General features: G+C 34.0%; 1 protein-coding gene across 2 annotated transcripts in view; it reads right to left on the bottom strand.

The window, feature by feature from the left end:
- The window catches only part of LOC136711438 (von Willebrand factor D and EGF domain-containing protein), a 63,334-nt gene that overhangs the window by 13,584 nt on the left and 27,541 nt on the right, over positions 1–22,209 (bottom strand). For both annotated transcript variants that reach the window (XM_066687716.1, XM_066687717.1), the window contains exons 13-19: positions 16,070–16,206; positions 14,017–14,178; positions 11,689–11,793; positions 10,646–10,760; positions 8,352–8,602; positions 6,544–6,763; positions 4,044–4,181 (exon numbers count right to left, since the gene is read on the bottom strand). In XM_066687716.1, the coding sequence (XP_066543813.1) occupies positions 4,044–4,181; positions 6,544–6,763; positions 8,352–8,602; positions 10,646–10,760; positions 11,689–11,793; positions 14,017–14,178; positions 16,070–16,206 (1,128 nt within the window). The remainder of the gene's footprint in view (positions 1–4,043; positions 4,182–6,543; positions 6,764–8,351; positions 8,603–10,645; positions 10,761–11,688; positions 11,794–14,016; positions 14,179–16,069; positions 16,207–22,209) is intronic.

The following is a 22,209-nucleotide window of genomic DNA, read 5'->3' as shown; positions in this document are numbered from 1 at the left end:
ATACACTTAGAAATACTTATTACTGTGTATATATTTTATAATCGAACTATAAATGGCTGTATTATATTTTAATTGAATTGGGCCATTTCATTCATGCCTACAACAATGGGCTTCAATGAAGTGGCATTTCCTAAATTAATAATGCGTGAGTAAAAAATATCCTAAAAGTTGAAGCTTTTTATAGGGTTTTCATGTGTTGTATAGTGCACTCAAATAACCTAAGCCATTTACACAACTCTAGTATCTGTTAAAACAGGCATTATTATGACTTTGTTCTTGTCAATAATTGAAACCCCCTCGTGGAGCACAAAGGACACACTGTTTGAAGAGTTGTACTTGACTTTTGATGACAAAAGCCCCCGACTGTTCACCCTCACTAGCTCCCCATTGGTCTTGCTTATAGAGACCAGTGAAGGAGGAAGCAATAAATTGGCACAAAACACATTTCAGTAAGTAGAGTCAAGGACTTGGTAATAATTAATAACGGTTACATTTTTAAAAATGTGTAATTCTGTGAGTGAACACAGCATGATGGGTCAAATGGCCTCCTCTCGTTTGTAAACTTTCTTAACACTATACAAAACGGGTTGTTATGCAAGTTGTTGCTCATTTAAAACAATAAGCACATAAACACCCTTGTCCATGGTCATTTTTACCCAGTCTTACCTCTGAAGGAGGCTAAGGAATGTTGACTATTTCATTTGATGTTCAGGTTTAGTTTAACCTTTCTGTGTCCCTATTTAATTATAATACTTGTACATAGTTAAACCTCACAAAAAGTAAGCAAACAACCGACAACTACAAAAACTATTTGAGTGTGAAAGTTACAACAGAAACACTGAGAGGTTAATGCATTTTTGTGAGCCACCAACACTAAAAGTACTATTGCAGATGATAACTATGAGGATGTTGATGATTCATTATTACAGTTTATTTCGCACCTAGTCTTCTTGCACAGTAATAATGATTCTTCAATATTGTAAAGAGGCCAAAATCTGAACTCTTATGCAAATACTATGCCATGTACAATGTTTCCAAATTTGTATTTTGTTTGCTTCCATTCATGTATCCCATTTCTCGTGCCACGTATTATAAATACACTGCAAATTACATATTTTGGCCACCTGGTGGTGGTCATGTCATTCTATAACATACAGACAGATTACTTTAAAAGTACTAGAATATATTTTATTCTTCAGAGAGCCAGCCAAAATATTTCCCTCAAGATATTACTCTGGTTTGTACACACCAGTCAATCAAAGAGATTTTTTTCTGTTCAGTTTATGAAAAATGTGGTTTACCAATAGATGTAAAATGTGTGAAGTTGTTAGGCAGAAGTAAGATTGAATTTTCCCCTGTCTTATACCGTACTTTTAACTGGAGCTTGGTTATGCAGTTTAATAGAGAAAAAATATAAGTACAATTCCCTTGTGCCTTTCAGGATGTAGAGACCAGCTTGCAGGAGAGAGGAGTGCATTTTTCCCTCACAGCTCCACAACAGATTTGCAAGCAATGGAATTGAAGAGAAGGAACCCACAAAGCTGGAGTGAAGCTGTGATTGATGACAGAAACCAGCAAAAATGGCAACTCAAATAAACCTGAAAGTGTATGTCTTGGAAACCAACCATGAAACTGAAATAAGCAAAGCAGAAAATCAGTCAGCTGAAACTCATCAAAAACCACGGAGGTCTAAAATACGAAAAATAGAAGCAAAGCTGCAGATAATATGAACATGCACCACAGCTACTTGGAAATGAAGCAACGACAAAAAATAGGTTGCACAAATCAATCAGGATTTCATTACTCTGTAGCTTCAAACGCTTAATTGCCCAAGTTGTGATATTTAATTTCTACAAGCAAGTGACCAATGAGTACGTCCTGCAGCATGTGTCATATGCTTGAGTCTACATTTTAGTCGACTTGTATTTGGATTTCTGTATGAAATAACATCAACAACCTACAAATTACATGGGTTACAAGAAAGCATTAGAGCTATTACTCTAATGGTGTGTAATTATATATGTGGTAAAGCTTCTTCATGTGAATTAGTATTAGATTTTCATTTTGGAAATGTCACATGCACTTGTAAGAGAAGACTATGAAACTGATTAAATTGCTGATATTATTTTATGTTTATGATCTGATATTCTTGATTGACGGTGAGACAGGAGGTGTGTAAATGTTGGACTGTCACTCCCTTAATTTCTAAGCACCCTGTCTAAACTCAGTTTAGAAAGGTTACAGTTCTCTAAGCTAAAGCAGACTTCACCAAACTCTGAAAATATATTGTTAAATAAGTATAATTAAAAATAAATGAATCACGGAATAAAACGGTTTCAAATAAACGGTGTGAAAACTTTCTAGCACATCTGTGCATAGATCCTGTAATCGCTCCAAAACAGTTGGTAACAGAGCAGCCATAAGAGACTGTATTACATGAATATGAGACGTTTTACATTATTGATTTCCTACCAAGTGTATTCATATGGGTATATCTGAGTGTTTATGCAGCAGTATGACAAAGCTTGCAAAGTGGAAAGCAGACAATTAATCAATGGCCATGAGGAAAACAACAATGCAAGACCTTTCTCCACTATGCACCTTATGAACTTCCACCTCTTACTCCACAACATACACCAGCAGCTGTGCATCATTCTCAACTCTATTAGGCTTTGCATCGTTTACTTCATGCCACAAACCTCACTTCTTAAGCTCTGTGCCAATTTGCTGTCATCAGAAACCTGTACCCAAACTACTTTCAGTAAAAGAATAAAGCAGTCAGCCTCAGTGAGACAGTAAACATATATCAGAGATTACATCGATAATGAGAATGACATACATACTGCAAGACAAAGGTAAACATACTGTACAAATATATCAGAACAGAACACAACTGGGACTTGAGAAGAACACAGGACACTTCTAACATGTTAAGTAGTTTGTCTACGTGTTTGTAATTTAATGTACAATTGTTCATATAACTCATAAGTGATTCAAATAGTTTGACTTTTAGGTTTCTTCAGGATGTACATTTTCTAAGACAGCTTTTAAAAGTCGAATGGCTCCAACCTCCATAAAGTTCTGGCTCCTGATTTATTTTCAGTGTTGTTTTTTTTCACAGTATGAAGTTGTTGTTGATTTTCAATTATGCAAATATCTGTCTGCAGAGGTTTTAACGTTTACAAAAATAACTATTACTAACATCTTACAGCATGATACAAGAGAAATATTGCAGGACATTCCATGAAGGTGAATGTGTTATATACATCATGTGACATACCAGTTGATTTAATGAGAAAGGGCTGGCTGTGACAAGAGTCATGACAGTGCAACATAAGGAACAGCTTTAGAGGGGAAAATAATAATTCTCTTCAGCAATTAAACAACTGCTTACTCTAACCCTTGTGTACCAGTACCAGTCAACAGCTTGCAACTGCTCCTCCTCAACTTTTTAAAAATATGCTTTAGGATAACAGACGCTGCATTAACATTGACAATCTGTCAGTGTGTAACTTGCTATACCAAAATTGCAAAAATGTGTAAAAGGAGTTTAAAACACTCAGCTGATAAGAATCAATTACTTTTGTTCTATATGTTGTTATTTTTGTAATATTGCAACCTCAAACCCTGTTTTTCCCCCCATTTTTACCATGACTGTGTCATAAAATTATACTATGTTTACCAGTGGTGTAGTGGTGACTGTAGAGATGGGTATACTCTAATACCACCCTCCACCCCCTACCCCCTGGGCTTTCAAAACAAACTGACTGGTTTTCTAAAATGCCAATCACCTCAGATAGCCGAGGGGCGTTTTTGTTTTTCTTGACAGCCCGCCCCTCGGTTATCCGAGCTGATTGGCACTTTAAAATCATATCCATAAACTTTCAAATCCATAAAAGAATGAACCTTCAGAACATGTAAAAAAACATGACACAGAACAGAATCTGAAAGAAAACAAAAGGAAACAAATAATCATATTGTTCTGTGTTTTGGGAGGACGGTAGTCTCCCGAAATAAAATATTTTAAAATGTTGGCAACTTACTTTTACATGAGCTTCCATCTCCTACCATGTCTTGAGGACATTTTCCACATTTATAAGATCCAAAACTGTTGATACACAGTGCTCCGGGAAAACAAGGAGTCCTCTCACATTCATTTACATCTTCTTGGCATGTAGTACCTATAAAGAAACAAAACCAACCATTGCAGTATTATTTTGCTCCAAAACAGTCACATTTAAAGAATTACTTCAAACGTCATTGCTTAACAAATTATAACATTCATAGGACAACTGCTTTCAATTAAGCAAAATGAAAACGTTTTTATTCCATGTTAAATGTCATGTTGTGTGTGCTTCTCTGTACTGAAAGAGTGCTGTACAGTAAACCATTTTTATCATGTACAAATTAACACAAAAATGAGCCAAAGGGAAAATTTTCTTTTAAGTTGGAAGTTGTCAAATTGGTCATTTAAGATCACACTATTATTTAAGTTTTTAAAAGCAATCATTTTTATTAATAGGTTTTTCTTTTCCTCAGGAGTGGTCACTGACTCATTTGAAATACAAAAGCGTATGTTAATATACAGGAGACCTCTACGCATAAAAAAAAAACCTGTAAAATATATAATGGTCATTAAAGTCTAGCCTTAAACGGTAGGAACACACTTGTTTCAATAGAAAAAATAAGGTCCTAAATGAATTCATCCTAAACTACAGGAAAACCAGTCAACCCTGTGGCTTCACCGGTTACTGGAAGTCCTAAAAGATCAGCAGACTGTAGCCCAGACCAAATTAAAACTTCAACCCACCTGCCAATCACACGTGAAACCACAGTAATTCCTTGTGGCTTTACATTAGGTAGAAGGAAAATTCCTGTGTCCCACAAAAAAAGGACATCAAGCGTTGGAATTGTAATTCATGATGGCGGATGGTTCCAACTTTTTATTTGGTTTAAGCCTTTGTTATAATATGTTAAAGACATGATGCATTCAATTTCCTTTGCTTACAAGCATACACTATTTACAGTTTACTGACTTTGAAGAATGTTCTCGTAATGAATGTGAAATGTGATATATCAAATATATGCATGTGTGGAATGTTTTGTTTTTGTTTTTTCTCATAACGGTGTTGGAAGGACAATGAAAGATACATAGTCAAACAGTTTTTTTGTAAATACTGCAATTAAATACAGCATTGTTTAAATAATTGATGGTGTTTAACCAGATGCTGTATTTATGTATACCTGTACTATGCTGCTTATTTTAGGTCAAAAAGCAAAAACGTGTGCAGTGAACACATAATAATTAAAACTTGTTCTAGCTCCAGAACTGTGCTGTTCACATACAGGTGTCAAGGATTTTCTTTAGAAATCTATGATTATTTCAATATAGTAATGCAATTAAAATTCTAACATCTGTTACAAACTGTTCAGGTCCCCTTGATCCTCTGCATTTCGGGGGCTCTCTGTATTATAAGATATATTTTATGCATACAGCTGTGGATCTACTCTACACCAGCTTGGTGAGTGCAAGCTTTTAATACCACTGAAATCTAGTCATTGTCAGGACGCACAGCGATTGCTGCATGTGTTGCTGTGGAACAGGACAGGGAGAGGAGAGGTAGGCCAAAGTGATTTAAATTAAGCTGCAGGCATTTACTTCATCACAGCCAATATATTCGTCAGTATTAGACAGACGAGTGTGCAGCATCAAAACGTAAAGCTGGAAAGGTCTGAAACAAATCAGATAACAGATGCATGCCACATGACCCATTTCAAACCCGTCTGTCAATACACAGCATTGAATTAAAAAATATATACAAATAGATTTGATTTGTTATATATGATAATATATACAAATTTTACACCTGCTACCAGCCCACATACCACATTTAATTAATCATAAAATAATAATAAATAAATAAACAAATAAATAGTAATACAAAAATAATAATCTATAAAGACAGCTAAAAAACTCTAGGAAAAGCTACAAGGAAAAATTGGATTTGAGAGACCAAGTTTATTATACTTCATTAAAATCAGGATAGAAATTCACTATACTTTAAAGTTTCAGTATGTTGTCAGTCTTTGTTTGGAGATTTGAATGCATCACCTATTTATACTGTGGCTGTATGTTCAAAGTCTTGCAGAGAGATCATAGCGAGAATACACCTCAGTATAAACAAATATTTTTCTTCTTCATATGTTTTTAAGCACTTTAAATACCTTTTAACCCTTCTAAATGTTTTCAGGAAAAGCATTTCATTGCCTCAGATTTTACTGTGAAGTCAGATGTATATTGTGTATATATATATATATATATATATATATATATATATATAACTAGCTGAACTAGTATTCTTTGACTAAGTTTTAGAAAGAAAGGTGAGATATGCATTTGTTGGAGTGCTCTGAGTTAACACACTGAAAAGGAGAACCGGTTTAAATACGGAAATGTCTACTGACAGTGACTTGCAACTTAAATTTTGCTGATTGACAATTTAACATTTATCATCTCTTGGTACATGTGAAAAGGAGGAATACCTCTGAGACCAAGTGGACATTCACACAAGAAACTATTGACTCCTTCCACACAGGTGCCTGAACCACATGGTTTCGAGATACATTCATCAATATCTTGCTGGCAAAAATCCCCCTTGAATCCTGGGGGACATACACAGAGATATTTGCCGCTTCCTGGGGGGAATTTGATGTTCGTAACACATGTTCCACCGTTTAGACAATCACACGGCTTTACTGCAACCTGTAATGAAAAGTACAAAATAAAAAACAACAACAAAATAGTGCTCTGTCAGTATACCATTACCTTTATTTATTCAAATGTCTACTTTAATGATCTACCACTCACCACTTGTTATAACCCCATTGCTCTACAAGAGTTCGTCACTGCATTGTTGTATTAAGTGTTTTTTTTCTTTAAGAAAAGGTAATTAATTCCCTGTGGTGTGGAAACAGCAGGATTCACATGTATTTTAAAAGAAGTGGTAGTTAAATCTTACATGTTTTTGGTCATTAAAATAGTGCCTAAGCGCTAAAATCTAAAAATGCATCTCATTAACCCAGACCTCATTTGACTGTAATAAAAATGAACTGATCCAATGTTGATAATTACTCTTTCTTGACATGTTCACCTCCTACCATCACTGGGAATATTATAACCGAAGCCCATGTAATAATTGTTAGCAGGCTAAAAGCAGCTGCTTGCTTTCCCATCTGGAGGCTAAAGTGAAAATTACTGCAAGCATCCATCTTTCTATTAACAATGACTCTTGTCTATGATGAGAAGAACTTTGCAGCGTTAAGTCACATCTACCATATGCTGAGACAACATTGCAAGTGCACATTTGTATTAAATATCAAAATATTAATGTATTCATACATTTGCAAGTATGCGTGAACATCGTTCAATGCTCGATGCAGATTTATAACACATTTCAAAACTTTATTAGAATGATCATATTTTTTGAATATTTTATGTATTAACACAAAATATTTTATAAGTGGTACTTTACATAAGTTCCATGTTTTATTGAAACATGAGATTCTGAAAGACAGATCCTAACACAGTCAATATAGTTGGCTTTTTTCCCCTCAATCTTTTTTTTTCATGAACTTAACTTCACTTATTTCATTCCTTAGCTTTCAAACAGACTATTAAGAAAGTTTACAATATCTGATTCTAAGTATTGAGATTGAAGTCTGGAAATTAAGGCTCTATTTTGCCTCTATATCTTGCCTCATCCTTTCCACATCTAATTTGGTCTTATTCACGTTGCCACGCAACTTCAAATACTACTTACTTATGTCAGTAAATTCAATAAATTTCAAACAGAACATGAAATGCACGAAGAGTCTAAATGTATCAATCAACATAGGGTCTTTATTAATCATTTGTATGACATGTGTAAGCTTGTACGTACTTCAAAATGTACATGAAGCATCACATATCAATCAACACGGAGAGTTAAAGTCTAAATCAGTTTTAAAACACCAATTGATTGCTCTATGGATGGCCATCACCCTCCTGCTGGACAGACGTAGGAGGCATAAAGAGGGAATGAATTCAACTAGCATTAAATTAAATACATTTAAGAGGGATAAATTATATTAGCAGATTAAAAAACAAAAAAAACAAAACATTTTAGTGTCACTGCTGGTGAAATGTCTCAATGATTAATGTGTAAAATAACTCAAATGTCTTTTTCAGGCCAAAGCTACACAAGTTCACTTCAAGAAAATATCGAGCAACTCATTGGGAACTCTTGGCTGTGACTGCCACCCGTGAAGAGTAAATTCTATAAACAGATTTACAAAACGCAGTCAGCTTTTACCTCCACTGTGTGTCTGCTTTGCGCATTGCATTCATCTGACACCGTAAATTCAAAGGTTTGTGTATTTTCTGAATTGACTTTCCAGATGAGGAGGCCCGCTGGGGAGAGCGAGGCATCCTTCGGGCCTGATTCTAGCAGGAACAACATGGCAGAACCCTCGGGATCCACTGCTGTGAACTGGTACACAAAATTCTCACCAGAGAATGTCTGTAGTTTACTAACTGGTTCTTGGAACATAGGGGGTTGATTGTCTGAGAAGAAATAAGAAAAGAATAGAGATAAGAGCCCTTCCACAAACCGTTTGATATCTTCACTTTTGTAAAGCAACATTTGTATTCACTTTTCATGTTTCATTTATTTTCCAGGAAAGTGTGATTGCTACAGCTCAGACTGGATTAAGGCACTCAAAAGGTACACCACTACCCTTTACTTTTTAATGAAGACAGTGCATAGAAAATCATCATCACCAATTCCCAAGATAGACACACCATGTGCATAGTCCAGACTCTTTACACACGCACACAATTCTATATATATACTCAACCTATGGAGTTTGTTCCAGACCCAATGTGTATTATTTCCTAAAAAGAACATTAAACAGTTATCATTAAATATCAACTCTGAATGGATAAATTAAAATAGGTAATAATATTTATAATAATTAGACGAAAATATCCAGCATTAAATCAGGTTAGCCACAATCTTCCAATAAAGAGATCTTTGAATATAACAAAATGTATAAAGTATACCTGAAGAAAATATACATATATATATGTAATTACTTTGGCCCATGCTGAAACTAAAGGAACATTTGTGATATATGTAAGCCCATTTTATTATTATTATTTTTGTAATAATGTTATCCAAATGTTGCTTGTAGCAGATACAGTATGTTATATTAATTTACGGTTTATGAGTTCTGAAGAAATTCTTAACAATACTAAAATGAGGTGTATTATTTTGGGCATTATTGCACAGGAATAAAAAAAATATATACAATGTCTTAACATCTATAAATAGTTTCCACATTCCTATGGATACACTTCATCATTTTATCCAATTACAATTCAAACTTTGTTGTGCCATGTCTACTGGTAACTTCCATTGATGCTAAATGTATTTCTCAGGCAAAAAAAAAAACATTTCTTATTTCAGCTGTTAAGTTGGTTAAGTTTCTAAATTTTCCTAGATATTTAAGGCACCACAAAATGCAAATTTGATAAAACTGTTAACAGCCAAAAAATTGGTCAAAGGTGGAGTTTACACATGTGTTTTCATCTCAATGGAGACAATATGCTTAACAATATGAGTCAACCCTCTTGGGGTTTACATGGTTTTAGTTTATTGCACTTGGGATGAGCTGCTATTTTCCCAACTCAAAACAATATAGAGAGCATAACGATAATAGCAAACAACAACAACAAAAATTGTCTTTTTGCATTGCCATTAACCTGAACTACAGTATACATAACCATGAAACGTACATCAGCAACTTACTTTACCTTTAAACCCACAGAAAAGTGACCAGTTTTTTTCCACTTTTATAATATGGTCATTTAAGGATATATACGATTATCACTGTAGCTTTACATGTAAAATGTGGGTTTACATGTTGAAATGGGCGTGTTTTCCTCATGTTTTTGTCATTTTCACGTCATTTACTTGAGAAATTGAGATTAACCCTGTCTTTCCTGGGGCCATTTTTTTTGGCCGCAAACCTTTTTCTGCCGAGGTTTCGGGCCAAACGTGCATGCACTTCACCATTTCACAAGTTAAAAACACTGCATGTAAACTCCCCCAAAGACAAATGCCTATTTCATTGTTTTGTTTGTTGAGGAAATATTGTAAAGGAATAAATTTACTGTGGAGTGAGTGGAGTGAAATTATGTGAAACCAGTAACAGTTACTAAATGTGAGGTCTATTAAAATAAATGTTATATGTAAACATGAAAAAAACTAACTATACCAACATCTGGAAAATCTAGAGTTACATATGAACTAACTAATTGAGTAACATTTTTAACAGCTGTTTCTATGATGCTACATAATGATATTTTAATGCATTTTGTGTTTTTTGGTTGTCATTAACATTCAGATTAACATTTGGGGGTAAAAATGAATTAAACTAAAAATTAGCTTCCTTAGCTTTATGAGTGGATTTTTACATTTAAAATAATTCAGTATCTTGACTGACTTCCAAAGTTATTATTGCAAAGATAACCTTACATTAAATGTGTTTTTAAGGAAACAGGGACAGAAAGATAAGCAAGAGCCATACAGTAAACAAATCTTACTTTCATTTACAGACCATGTGAATTTTGAAGTGCTAGGATTGCATAAAAGACATGGGATGCTGGGGTTAGAATCTCCATCCGCAATGCATAATCCATCAATATTACAGGTTTTCTCCTACAAATAAATTTTAAAAACATAGACAGTCAAAACAATCTGTAAATGTTGATGCAACTGATAAGACTATTTATTCCAATTCTCATAAAAAATGTACAAAATGAAGGCATATCAAACTATTGTCTGCACATTCCTCCTAGACACTTTCCACAACTAGATTTAAATGGTTGAAGAAAAGCATTGTTGACTCAAAAATGACGTCTCAAATGAAACTCAATAATGCTGCAGTCTTGTGTACTTAAAAAGTCGATGCATTTGTCCTTCACGAGTGATAAACTGCCTTGTAATTCCCCTTGTTGAATAAATAAAAACCCTCATTGAAACCTCATTCAAATGTATTTGTAATAAATAAAAAGCAAAATCAATGAAAAAAAAACACCAAATCCACTGCTAATTCGTGAATAATATTTATAATATGACATTCAAGATCAGCTGCAGCGATGAATATCTACAAAGAGCGTTATTCCCCTTATATATATCTCTGTAGCCACTATGGATGTATGAAGTTTCAAACAATACAAATCGTTTTAAGCCTGTGCTATAGTCATGGGAGCTGTTTGACTTCTTAGAATTATGTTTTTGGTGTTCTGTTTTAGTAATACAGGAAATTATGATTACTCCTATGCCAACACATGCACATATGCTTGCAAGCACAAACAGATGCTCGGGAAAAGTTGTTTTGGGAATGCAGCTGTGAAGTCCAGTTACAAACATTATTCTTATTTTTATTTTCATCAAGCAACACTTCCAAGGCCACCATGGAACGAATGGTATGAATCTAGTGCTGTTCTTAAAAATATATTTTCTCAGGAAATTTGGTGTAGCAGTTAATATGTTGTGTATTATACTTGTTACCATGACATGAAAACAGACACTTTAATATGAAGACTAAAGAAGTAAGCATTGTCAAAATAAAGTTTTAAATTACCTTTAACTTACAAAGTCCTGTTAAAGAGGAATCACAGACCTGGCACACACCATCATATAATGTCAGCATTTTGGAGTCACTGTACAGAGAGCCATCATTAGTTATCTAAAGAAATTAGAAAACCCATGTTTGGAGTTTAGAATTTCCAAATGGAAATACAATCTATCAATTTGTGCTGAGCAAAACTTTATCCAAAATGTTACTTCTTGTACATTCCTCAGGGAAAGATTAAACATGGTTAGATAGCAATATATGTAAAATAGACATAAACACCAGAAGCAGGGTTGTAGGTTTGATAGTACTTTGGAAAGTTTTAAAATACGAACCAAATCAAAACCCTGACACAGAATTTTATGGAGGGTATATATTAGGTAGAAAATTAAATTTGCACTGTATTTCTACGTCTTAGAATGATCTTGTATTCTATGTTGTAAAATCAACATAATATATGAAATATTAGCATTGCTGATTATAGTGTTATACTCATAATCACAGCCTGAGTGATAACATCTTACAAAACTGTATGAAATGTGTAATAACTTCTAACTGTAAAAAAATAACTCATCAATTGGATTTTAAGAAAATGTCACAGGGCTGACAGAGCATAGATTTAGGATTTCACAGTTGTCTTGTTTAGGTAACAGGTCTAATAATTTACCATTCAGACACCAAAAAATATGTAATGCTCTGTTACTGCACTTCATTTATAAGGAAGATGCAATTCTAATATAATGGAGAAGTTTTTTTTTTTTTTTCTGAACTCACATGGAAAAATCTATAAATGTCATGATCAATAAAGTAATGCATTCAACTGTAATGCCAAATGTTCCTCCTTGCAGGAAGACTGTTTGTATTAATAGTTTGTTTGACCAGCTTGTTTAATATAAGTTGTGTGAGTCACATAAAAGGCCATTTGAGAATCTACACTAATGCCAATATATTCTAAGGCTCTCAATTGTAAACAGCACCAACAACGATTAAATAATAGAAAGCAGAAAAATAACCAATACAAATATGTTCACTGAATACCTTATAAGTCTTATACTACAACTGAGTTATCTTTCGTCTATATGCTCAGACTGTAAAGATTTTATGGCTTGCATGTTCACATACTTTTCAGATTAAGCAGGAGTAGATCTAAAATTGGTCTCATACAAGATGCAATAGTAATGTAATCATTTTTGCAAAGGCATTCTGATCTTACCTTGAGATAACCTTGAGCTATACCCTACAGATTTTGCTGTACTGCATTGAGATTTATGTTAATGAGTTTTACTATCACAAATGCTCTTTGCTACCCAATATTTAGTTCAATAAACATGCAGCCCTTATTTATGCATAGAGCTAATGCATACAACAAAAGAAGGACATCAAATGTTGATGCAATGTTTTAAAGACTATTGCATTTTCTTTTGGCAAGAACTAGGGGAGATCTTACAAGTAGTTAAAAAATAGAATTTGAACATATATTCTCCTTTCAGAAACACTACACAGCAAAAATAATTATTGGACACACAGGCATACTATATAATACAAAGGTTTTAACAGTCAAATCTGTAACTACTGCACTTAGAAATATCAAGAGTATTACTTAGAAAAATAATAAAATCATTGTATGCTACCTCCTCCTTGTTCCACAGAATACTTCTATATTTACATTCCAGAGGTCAGTTTTAGACTAAATTCTTCTGGAGGATACCTTATTCTCTGAGATAAAGCTGCTATGCTGATAAAAACCATAATGTAATGTGTGAATTAGATAACGCTGTTGAAAAGTGTTATTATGTAAAAATTGATTCAGATCATTAAAACACAGAAAGGAGATTTTCTGATTGCAGTGCTTATCTGTCACCACTTAATTCTGTACCCAGTGGGAAGAATAAACTTTCCACTTTGCATTAACAAGAAGTGGCCCTAATTCAAATGTCAGTTTAAGACTTTGTAGGATCTTAAACTAAATGGAAGTGTAGTAATCACCACAACAAATACCATCAAGGCACCTTCTATTAAAATCTAATAGTAGCATTTGTTGTTGAAAATTCCCTGTTTGAATTTTGTATTAGATGCCATTAGATGAGATAAAACAATTTTCATTTAAAACATGTTTACAATACTTTTGGGGTGTTTGAGTGTATGTACCTCTTGTTTTATTTAAAAAACATCCACATCCAAATAATTATTCTGGTTTAATTGTTGCTCAATTTGGCCAGATGCAAAAAGTGGCTACCATGAAAGAAACAGATAAGAATTATGTTACATTATAAAATGATGACTGTAGAATACATTTGTAAGGGTCAAATCACAGATCTACAACAAAGCATAATTTACCTTTACTTCCCATCGCACAAATGGCTTGTCATCCAGCATGAAGTCAACAGTTTCAGTGGTTATGCTGTTCAAAGGAGGAATCACACAGTCAACAGCCTTGGAGCTAAGGAACGAAGCTTTTGTGATCTCCTGGCCTCCAGGTATCCATTCACTGTTTATATACTACATGACAAAAATGGATCTTTGTAAACACAACACTGTTATGATAAATATGAGAGCTGTGCTTTTACAACATTAGAGTAGGAATACTCTACTCTTTAAAATAGCTTTGAAATATCATCAGGTTTTCTCGCATCAATTTTAATTTTAAATGTTATACAGGACTTACCAGATCAGGGACTTATCCTTGCTAAATTAAATTCCATTAAAATTGTATTGCTCATCCATCTTATTAATGACATTTCATTGCATTCTTTTTTTTATTTCCCCCCCAGTCTTGCTTTAATCAAACCTGTAAAAAATTACACTGGAGACAAAATACTGATAACCAGATCAGGAAAATCTGATGTATTGTGATTTGGTGGTTTATTCACTGCTTTAATGAATTTGTATGATTTAAAAAAATATTTTAACCATCACTGGTATATTAATCCCAATCACCATCTATCAAGTTACTACCCTGCACGGGCAAGCTTGGACTTTAGTCTTTCTGGGTAAAGAAAATTAATTAATCTGTATTCACTTACGGCTCTGAAGCCTGGATACTAAATGCAAAATTGTTATAAAACTGCGGCCGACACAAAGAAGCATGGAAGAAGAGGTAGAAAAATAAATGAATGGATCCGAGAACAAACAAATGGCAATGGCCTGGACACACTGCAAGAAGAAAAGATCAAAGAAGGAAGCTATTGAATGGATCCCAAGAGACAAAAAAGACCTAGAAGAAAATCTGATAAAAGATGGAAAGCATCAATTATAAACTTTGCAGGCATGACACAGAAAAGGAAAGCTGTAGATTGAAGCATATGGAAACATTTTGGTGAGGCCTTTCCAGCAGTGGACTGATATGGGCTGATGATGATGATATACATACACATATATACATAAAGATATATGGTACACAACTGGTACTCATTCAAGTTAAATACATTCCTTGGCTGTCAATACAAAGTAAACAATTACACAATATATTCAGCTACAATCTATAAATCTATAAAGAACTGTTTAGAATTGAAATTAAATATGCTGCTGTTGGATTGTGTTGAACTGCAGGCAGAAAAACCTGAAGAAGCAGCATGGGAAATGTTCACCACTGTGAAGCATAGAAAAACAATACTTTTAATTGAAAGTATCCAGCACTTAGATGCTAGAAGCTAATTCAGAGCATGGGAAGAATGTATTATTAGCCCACTCCAGCATAATATTTGTACCAAGCTGGTACTAGAGGTTCACCACAGGACTTCTGTATAACGTATCTGAAGTGTCACCAGGATGCTGCTGAGACACCAAAACTGCTTTTTAGTATTCAAAATCACCACAGGGGGAGAATTAAATAGTTATAAATGAGAAAGAGCAAGTTAAATAACTGCCATCCCATCTGACGACACATGATGCAGCTAAACCTAGAGCACAATTAATGACACCAATTGTGATCGGCAGTCAAGGAGTTCATTATAATTTAATTTTCATCACACTTTACCTTTCTTTCACAATCTCTTTTAATAATGAGCAGATGGAAAGCATGGTGGATTATGGATTGAACAACAGTGCTACCTCATTTCTGAATCCTAAAAAGCTGTAATGCCATTTATATATATCATTCTATTTTATGAACTGTTGTGCTAGAAGGGGGTTTCATGTGTCTGGAATAATTATCAAGACTGTGATAGCAGCAATAAATGCCTATTTTATCTGCATGAAAGGTATTGTCTGTTATTAGTACATGTAAACCAAGAATTACAGAGGGATAATATTTTAACAAAATATTAACCAAAATAAAATTATACACTTAATTATGGCAAGAGGCAACATTTCAAAGTATTCCCAGTCTTCTCAGTTGACAATAATATAACTGATATCAAGTTATGCAGTAATTTTCAAGACTGTTCCTTACCGTCAGTCTAGTAACTTGACAACCCAGATCTGGGGAGTCGATGAAGCCCAGTCCGAACACGCGGACGCTGCTGCAGTCGTATGCCCGTATATCACAAAGGCCACTATTCTCCAGATCTGTTAGTTCAGGAGGCCGACCTGTAATTAAAATTGTAACAATTATTGCTTACATACATAAAAAATACACAACACTAAATAAAAAAATCCATATGGCTAGTGCACAGAAATGTAATAAAATTAATCTTTAGCACATACTCTATAAAGAATACACTCAAAAAATAGGTGGCATAAAGTAGACTTTCTGACAAGTCTATAAAGATGTTTCAGATGTCTATTCATTTTCCCAGGCCACTGATCATTTTCCAATCTTCTCATTCATTAAATATGTCCTCTTCAAGATCCCTTTTCTCTCTGGTGAAAAGTTCAGCTTTGACATGAGAGACATTTGTGTATAGAAAGTGAAGTCTTTGGTTTGGGTTGCTTTGTCCAGACCAGACAACACCAAACAAAGCAGTTTATTTTCCAACAGCATAAAGAAATGGTTCTGAAGATGCAACCCATTGCTGACCTTTTTCTCAATTCATTAAAACAATAAAATAGGAGCATAAATCAGAGACTGTCAGAAGGATTCAAGTACAGGAAATACCATTTGACCCATCAAGGCTTTTTTTCCAAGCAGTTACTTGGATGTTAGAATGCAGGGGTGAAAAACACATTGTATTGAACCAGAATTGATTTTTGTCTGAGATAACCTTAGGGAATGCATGATTAACGGATTGCCCTTCCTCCAAGCAAGTGAGAAAGGATACTATAATAGCTGTATTTTAATTGGCCTATTTATACTCTGATAGGAAGTGGCAATCAGTCATCTTACACCAGCCAGCATCCAGAAGGAAAAACACCAAAGTGTCTCAATGCATTCTTGCAGAAACAAATATTTATCAAATACAATAGAATAAAAAAGGGTCAAGTAGCTTCATACAGTAAGTATCAATCAGCAATACAGCCAGCATGATATATGTACAATTTGTAATACAAACAAGGAAGCAAAAAAGTTCATAAAGTTAATGCCATTCAAAGCAAAGATGCATCCCCCAAGAAATAACAGAATCTCTAAATCTAGAGCCAAAGGTATTTTGATTTGTAAAAATTGTTATTGGAAAATGGAAACTGCAAAGTGTATATATATGTAATTCTCCCAAAACATGTAGCACTAATACACAAGAGTACAAAATTAAACATGTAATTCTCTATTATATTCTTGTTTTTTTTTTAATTATTATTATGAAATGCCTTATCTAAAAACATCTATTAGAAAAAAGATACTCAGCCAGCTACATTGTGTGCTTGTGGCATGTTTTTACCCCCCCCCCCCCATGGTCTTGATTGGAACAAAGACACCAAACAGGTGTACAGAAAGTATATAAACAATCTTGGTTGTCTGATATGTTCATTTTAACATATCAACAATGTCTGCATGCATCTGTGCGTGTTCATGAGAGCCTGAATGGGTGGATGTCACATTTTTTAAAAAGTGCATGTTGTGGCCATGCTTGGGTATGTGTTTAAATCTCACACCAAACATAACATTTTGCTACCTGTATGGGTTATTTATGTTTTTTTCCTGATATTTTGTTGATGCAGACTTGCACAATAAGGTATTTTAGTGAATCAGTGAACAGTGAAACTAAATACGGTGCTTGAAATCTCTGGTCGCATTCGTGTAGCACAGATTTCCACAGTTCTGAGCAGATCTGCGCTGCTCTACCAATGGTGTCTACGGAATTTTGCAGATCTCTGCAGAACTGCGGAAATCTGTGCAACATGAACACAACCTGCTACAAACATAAGATTCATTGTAAAAAAAAAAAAAAAAAAAAAATTGTAATTAGATTGTATTCAATATGGCAAGACTCAAGGACACTGAAAACCACCTTAAATTAAATTAAATTCACCATATTGTTTGCTGACTGAAGTCTCTGTTGTAACCTGAATTACAAATGAGACACCACAGACAAAATTGCTCTTTCCACTCCTTACACATTGTAACACTTCTAAATTCAGCAACTATATTTTTTTCCGTTAACAGTAGGTTATTTACAAATGCAGAATAAATACCCTTATTGGATGCAGAGTGCAAGGTACTGACCCTATATTTGTGTGGTTATATGCATCTGATGATATATCATGACTGTGTAACTTTTATTCAATACTACGATGGGCAAAAAAAAACGGTGTGCTTAAAGACACCGAGTGTTTCGATCTCGACGTGGGAAGAAATTTTGTAAATAAATAAATAAATATAAATATCTAAACATTTTATTTCGTTATAAATTAATATGTTAAAATATCTGTCTAAATTCTGTTTACTATGAATATGTAAGGCAGACAATAATTTCGAGCCATTAAAGTTAAAAAATATACTCATAATTGTGATAATGCATGTGACAAAAAGGTAACTGATTAACACGAAAATGTTAAGGATTGAAAATATCATATTTATTTCTTAATTTTGTATGCATGCTAACAATGTATGTAAGATATGTATTAATGAGATTTTTTTTTAACTATTGCCAAGTTGGTGATCACCCTCAGTGGTACATGTTTTGGGAGAATGACCCATATATATATTCACACACACACATACATAAATACACATTCTGATATTTTAAATATTTTGGCCTATTTATACTCTGTTTTAATAAAGTATTTAATTTTTTTGCAGTTTGTACTGTGTTCTTTTTTTTCCAACTTCAATAAATAGAAGATAAACACATAATTAAGAAACACAATACAAAAACAAAATAAAAATATTGACTAAATAAAACATCAGCAATGACTAGACAGTTTCTGACACAGTCCTTTGAAATGCCACGTATACACCTAATCATTAGCTATATTTGAGAAAAGCAATCATACCTTTAGGATACAGATGTTACTAGGTTCGTATTTTTTAAAAAAGACAGGTTTCTTAAATCGTGATCTTATGGTGTACAGCATGTATTGGGACACTAAAAGGGATTCCTCTACCTCTCTAGGGCCGTTGCGAGAAGACAAAATTTATTTCAGAGTTCTACTGACAGCATGGAAATTACAGCACACTGTCAGTGCAGGGATGATTAATACCCAAAGCAATTGCTGCTGCGGAGGCTCATCTTAAATCATGTTTTTCATCAAGTATGCAGTCCTCATTCTATCCACTTAAGATCATTGTGTTAGAAAAAGATTTTCTCAGAATATGCTAGTAACACTAAAACGGCATACTTCTAGTCTATATGAGTACGTAATAGCCTATTACATAGTAAGTGGCTTTCATGAAAATCCGTGGAGGGGGTTAGGGTTAGGCATATCAAACAATAGACAATTAACGTTTGCTCTCGTTAAATACACTAAACAACAGGTCATGTTAATTTGGGAAATCAAATGGCACAACAGCATTGTCATTCAAAGTACAGCGAATACAAATTAATGACCCATATTTCTGATTATAAAAATATGTGGTTGCTGGATCTTCCCCACAGTCATCTATAATCAACCACTGAAGTAACAACGGAAAGAAAAGTTACACACAATCCACAAATTACGAAAATTGACTACATTTATCATCAACAGCAATATATATAATAAAGAGGATTATATTTTATGGATGTATTCTTCAGTAGACTTAAACTGAAATGCAAATCCAAATGTATTCAACAACTTCCAAAACAGAAAATCCATAGTGAATAGGCAATCACTTCCATTTGTGATTTAAATAAAATATGAATTTGATCACAAATACAAATAGTTCCAAGTTGACACAGATATCATTATGCACATTCTTAATATTTCCATTTCCTGCATTAGTGAAATGTCCTCATTGTTATTCCTGATGCAGAGGGTTATTTATATTCTAAGAGTGTCTTCCTATTCAAATAGATGTAGCAGGCAGTCTTAGTGCACATGTGTTCAATAATAAAAGGAAATCAAAATTGGGGTTTTAAGCTCCAGCAGTGAGAAACCCAGGAACATCTGAGACAAGTCAAGTCATCAAACCCAGGGTCATAAAACTGTGCACTCTGAAACATCAGTTTGTGTTATTTCACACTGTGTGAAGTGGCATGTACTATTTTTCCACCTCTGCTCTGAAGCCAAAATGGATACATTCACATAATGGCTGTTGGGTTTTTAACGTGAAAGCCAAAGGCAACTCGTTAATAAATAAGCATAAAACTTTCCTTTGTACTGCAGACAGTATATGGCTTCCAGATGCAACTGCTCAATACTAACTATAGGTTAGCATTAACTATTATTAACATTTTGCAGACTGGGAAATTGTTAAATCTAGAGGGCCACCTCTCCATACTGAAACACGAAGTAATGGGGTTCCAAGAACACAGCACCATACTTAGTAAAAGTGCCAAGTCTGCAGGTTGTTTGTGTGTGTGTATATATATATATAATATATATATATATATATATATATATATATATATATATATATATATATTATACATTTTCTGAAATCCATAGGTTGTGTTGATTTTTTTGGTTGCTTTGTTTATTAAATCAAATTTTCCCCATGCAAATGAATTATAAATGATTTAACTGCTGTGAAGCAGGCAGCAAAAATACAAACAAATATAAAACCGATGCTTTAATATTTATCACACTTAAACTGAACCTACATAAATGACAATTCTGTCATCACATTAACGAATTGTGAAGCTTGCTGCTCAAAACAACATTTCTTGTTAGGAGAAAGAAAATATAATTTCATCATATAAGAGAAATAACAATTAACACAAACGTCACTTGTCAGATTATAATTGTCTTGAACTATAATGGATTCATAATTCCATAAAGCTGAAGCTGCAACATTGCAGAACCAGAATTTCAGAGACACATCATCTCGGCAGTTAAAGCACACAAAAAAAGAAAATAAAAAAATATATGTTATAATGATTAGTTTCGTATCATTGCAGGAATATACTTTTAGATAAAAGGGTCTATCAGAAGCTGTTTTCCCATTTACGACAGCTTTGCAGGAAGAAAAATTGTTTGTAACTTTTGCTGTGCCCGGGATTTGTTACTTTGTTCTGTATGTTTCCTTCCAGTTGTGAAATTGCCTAGTTCACAGAGTCAATAACTTCTTGCTCCTTTTAGAGTATGAATCTAATATTTTGAAACAGGCAAAAGAGGCAATGAGAATGCCCTTTATAAATTCAATAAACCTCATGCAGGACGGTACCAAAAGGAAAATAAGTATTTGTTCTGAAGGTGCAGAGTCTGCTCACCTGCTTCTCATTAACCGAGTGTGTGCTGTCGGGAAGCAGATAGTGAAAATAGGCTGGAATTGTAATTCTCAACCTTCCTCCCTCTGCAACCATTTCCATTCATCCCATGCCTCACTTCTTTACACCATTAAGCACTGTAACAAGATCTGCCTCCTATCACAGTTTACTTTCCCACTGAGTTTAAAGTGCTGACCTATATCTGTGAGGGGTTTAACTACAACGCAGATAAACACCTGTGAAGCTGTGAAGAGTGTTTTAAGTATGTACACGGAGGGTCCCATGGCAGCTGATATTTAACCATCACCTCTCCATATCTGTACAAGCTAGGACACGTTCCACTTCGATCAGACATAGGAAGAAGATGTTTTGTTGTCAGTTGATGAAAACTGATGAGACCTGCCTTCACTGTCCAGGAGATTGTGTGCCACTGAGTGCATTGATATACATTAATAGTATTCACTTCTCTGGAAAGTCATACTGAGCTGCAATTGCCTTTCTCTCTTTGTCACTGTATCTTTTTGGCTACTTCTAACCAACACGATAACTGCATAATGGCCAAATATTCAGAAGCCATAGTATCGACAAAACTCTGGTATTAGGATATGATATCCAGGCAGAGTTGTTTTCAAGGAGAGAAAAATGAATCTGCATAATAAATCCCATGCTTATTACAAAGCATTTGGTTGTCCTTGAAAGTCTTCCCAAATGTTTCGCAAAGTCTGCTGGCACAAATGCAATTTCAGTGGCATATTGAGAGATGTTATGTATGGAATAAATAAATAAATCTGAAAATTATCCTGCAGTTATCCTGGAATTTAAAATATTAATTTGCAAATTCTTATCATAACAAGCAACCAGAATTCTT

Source organism: Amia ocellicauda, chromosome 16 (assembly GCF_036373705.1).
Source record: "Amia ocellicauda isolate fAmiCal2 chromosome 16, fAmiCal2.hap1, whole genome shotgun sequence".
NCBI classification, from domain to species: Eukaryota; Metazoa; Chordata; class Actinopteri; order Amiiformes; family Amiidae; genus Amia; species Amia ocellicauda.
Note: the sequence above shows the minus strand (reverse complement) of the source record. Positions and strands in the feature narration are given on the sequence as shown.